The sequence below is a fragment of the Temnothorax curvispinosus genome, unplaced genomic scaffold (genome assembly GCF_003070985.1).
Source record: "Temnothorax curvispinosus isolate PA1 unplaced genomic scaffold, ASM307098v1 QBEX01017849.1, whole genome shotgun sequence".
Taxonomy (NCBI): Eukaryota; Metazoa; Arthropoda; class Insecta; order Hymenoptera; family Formicidae; genus Temnothorax; species Temnothorax curvispinosus.
Genome location: NW_020227629.1, coordinates 1 through 1,888, shown reverse-complemented (window position 1 = coordinate 1,888; position 1,888 = coordinate 1). Strand labels below are relative to the sequence as shown.

Below are 1,888 nucleotides of genomic sequence, written 5' to 3'. Positions count from 1 at the left end.
ATACCAATGATCGTAATGCCTTTTTTTTTGGATCAAAAATTCAATACAGAAATATTAGTAGCTAAAGGCGTTGGCATATATTTGGACATTCAAATTTTGTCCACGCAGTCCATATTACACGCAGTTGAAGAAATAGTTTACAATGAAAGGTATCATGTTTCGATCATATTTTATTATTATTAATATTACTTATACAGTAAATTAACAACAGAGTGATATTTTAAATAATGTCTAAGCTCTAATGTTTAATATAATCGATTTATAAATTTTTGTAAAAACAATTGTTTATAATAGATTATGAAAAAATATATCATAAAATTTGGCTTTCCTGTTTATACATAACATCTCGTCATATTTAGCTTTTTCTCTAATAAAGATGCGTAATTTTTGTATTACATTATTAATCGTGAAACATTTTTTGGTACAGTTATACAAAAAACATGAAACAATTGTCCACTGAATTTCGGGATCGGCCAATACCACCATTAGATTTAGCTGTTTGGAGCATTGAATACACCGTCCGCCATCCAAATCTAACTTTAGCAACGTCGCTGAAATTTCAGAGCTGGGTGGAACGAAATCAAATCGATGTCTACGCACTTTTGTTACTTATTTTCTTCACGATATTGTTAAATATATTCATTGTAATTAAGTTATCGATTAATGTTTTTTATAATCATATATACACCAAATTACGCAAGAGCAAACAAGCGTAAATCATAGAAATATTAACAGACATTGCGTGCAGTAATATTAATGTTTAATGTAAAAGAAGTAAATATTAATGTAGATATAAAAAATGTTATAATTGCATTGATATTATAATTATATATTAATAAATTATGTTATATTAAATTGTAAAATAAATCAAAATTATATGGTAAATATTAGAAACGTTTAATACAATATTTTATGTATAAAATCTTTTTTTTTAGCAGTAAGAAAGGTAATACTTATAGTGTTTAATAAAATTTATATCCAAACATTTACGCAAATATAAATAACTTTCAAAATTCTCTTAATTTGAATGTAGAAAGACATCTGTTTGTTTGCTTGATTTTCTTAAACATTTTTTTTGCTCACCGCTATCTTTTCAAAAATAATTTTTTTCGGCGTTTACCTCGGGAAATCTCTGTCTCGATCTCAACTAATAATAAAATTGTAAGAGTAGCTGTGTCTGTATATATATATATATAATTTTTGAATTTTACAAAAATATTTATGTAGCTGTGTAATTTTTGAATTTCAAAAACTGCCTATTACGAATATATAAGTAACATACTTTATCTATATGTTGTTCAGAACTGTCAAAAAACTTAAAATATTGTAACTATTTATTTATAGTATTATTTTATTATTATTTGCTTTGGAAAAATATTGTAGGAAGAACATGATAACTAGGGCCCCTTGATTTGACTGTGGTTTCTGGTAGTATTTTTCACGTTGAACAAAAAATCATATAGGTCTTAGGGCTAACTGCTTTAGTTTCTGAGATATGCACTTATGTCCATTTCTACCAATGTAGATTAACTACTTCAATTTCGGCTTAACTTACTTTTCATTTCTTTCTAGTTCTAAGAATTAAAGAATCTACATTGGTACAGAAATAGACATAAGTGTACCTAATTATATTAATTTTTTTCAAAAAGAAAGTAAAAAAGCGCCAAGCATACGCGCTATGTGCTTCCACTGTCACTATGAACTGATAAGATACGATTAAAAAATTGTGCATCTTTGTATTCGCATAATTGTGATATTGTTAAATTGTGCATTTAACGATTAGAAAAAACGAGCGGCTACGATAATATTAAATTAAAATATATTTAAATGTATAAAATAAGATATATATATATATATATATATATATATATATATATATATATATATA

The 1,888-nt window shown here is 25.5% G+C and overlaps 1 protein-coding gene across 1 annotated transcript; it reads left to right on the top strand.

Moving 5' to 3' along the window:
• Positions 1-6: 6 nt before the first annotated feature.
• On the top strand, positions 7-816 carry LOC112467883 (UDP-glucuronosyltransferase 1-9-like). Its single transcript, XM_025036771.1, has 2 exons — positions 7-149; positions 428-816. The coding sequence occupies exons 1-2, from the start codon at positions 7-9 to the stop codon at positions 714-716; spliced, it is 432 nt and encodes a 143-aa protein (XP_024892539.1). The 3' UTR covers positions 717-816.
• The last annotated feature ends 1,072 nt before the right edge of the window (positions 817-1,888 follow it).

What these genes read in the sequence shown, in the direction of transcription:
- LOC112467883 (XM_025036771.1), top strand. Translation starts at nt 7, where the DNA reads ATGATCGTAATGCCTTTTTTTTTGGATCAAAAATTCAATACAGAAATA. An exon ending in GAAATAGTTTACAATGAAAG is followed by an intron (nt 150 to 427) that starts GTATCATGTTTC and finishes TTTTTGGTACAG; the next exon opens with TTATACAAAAAACATGAAAC.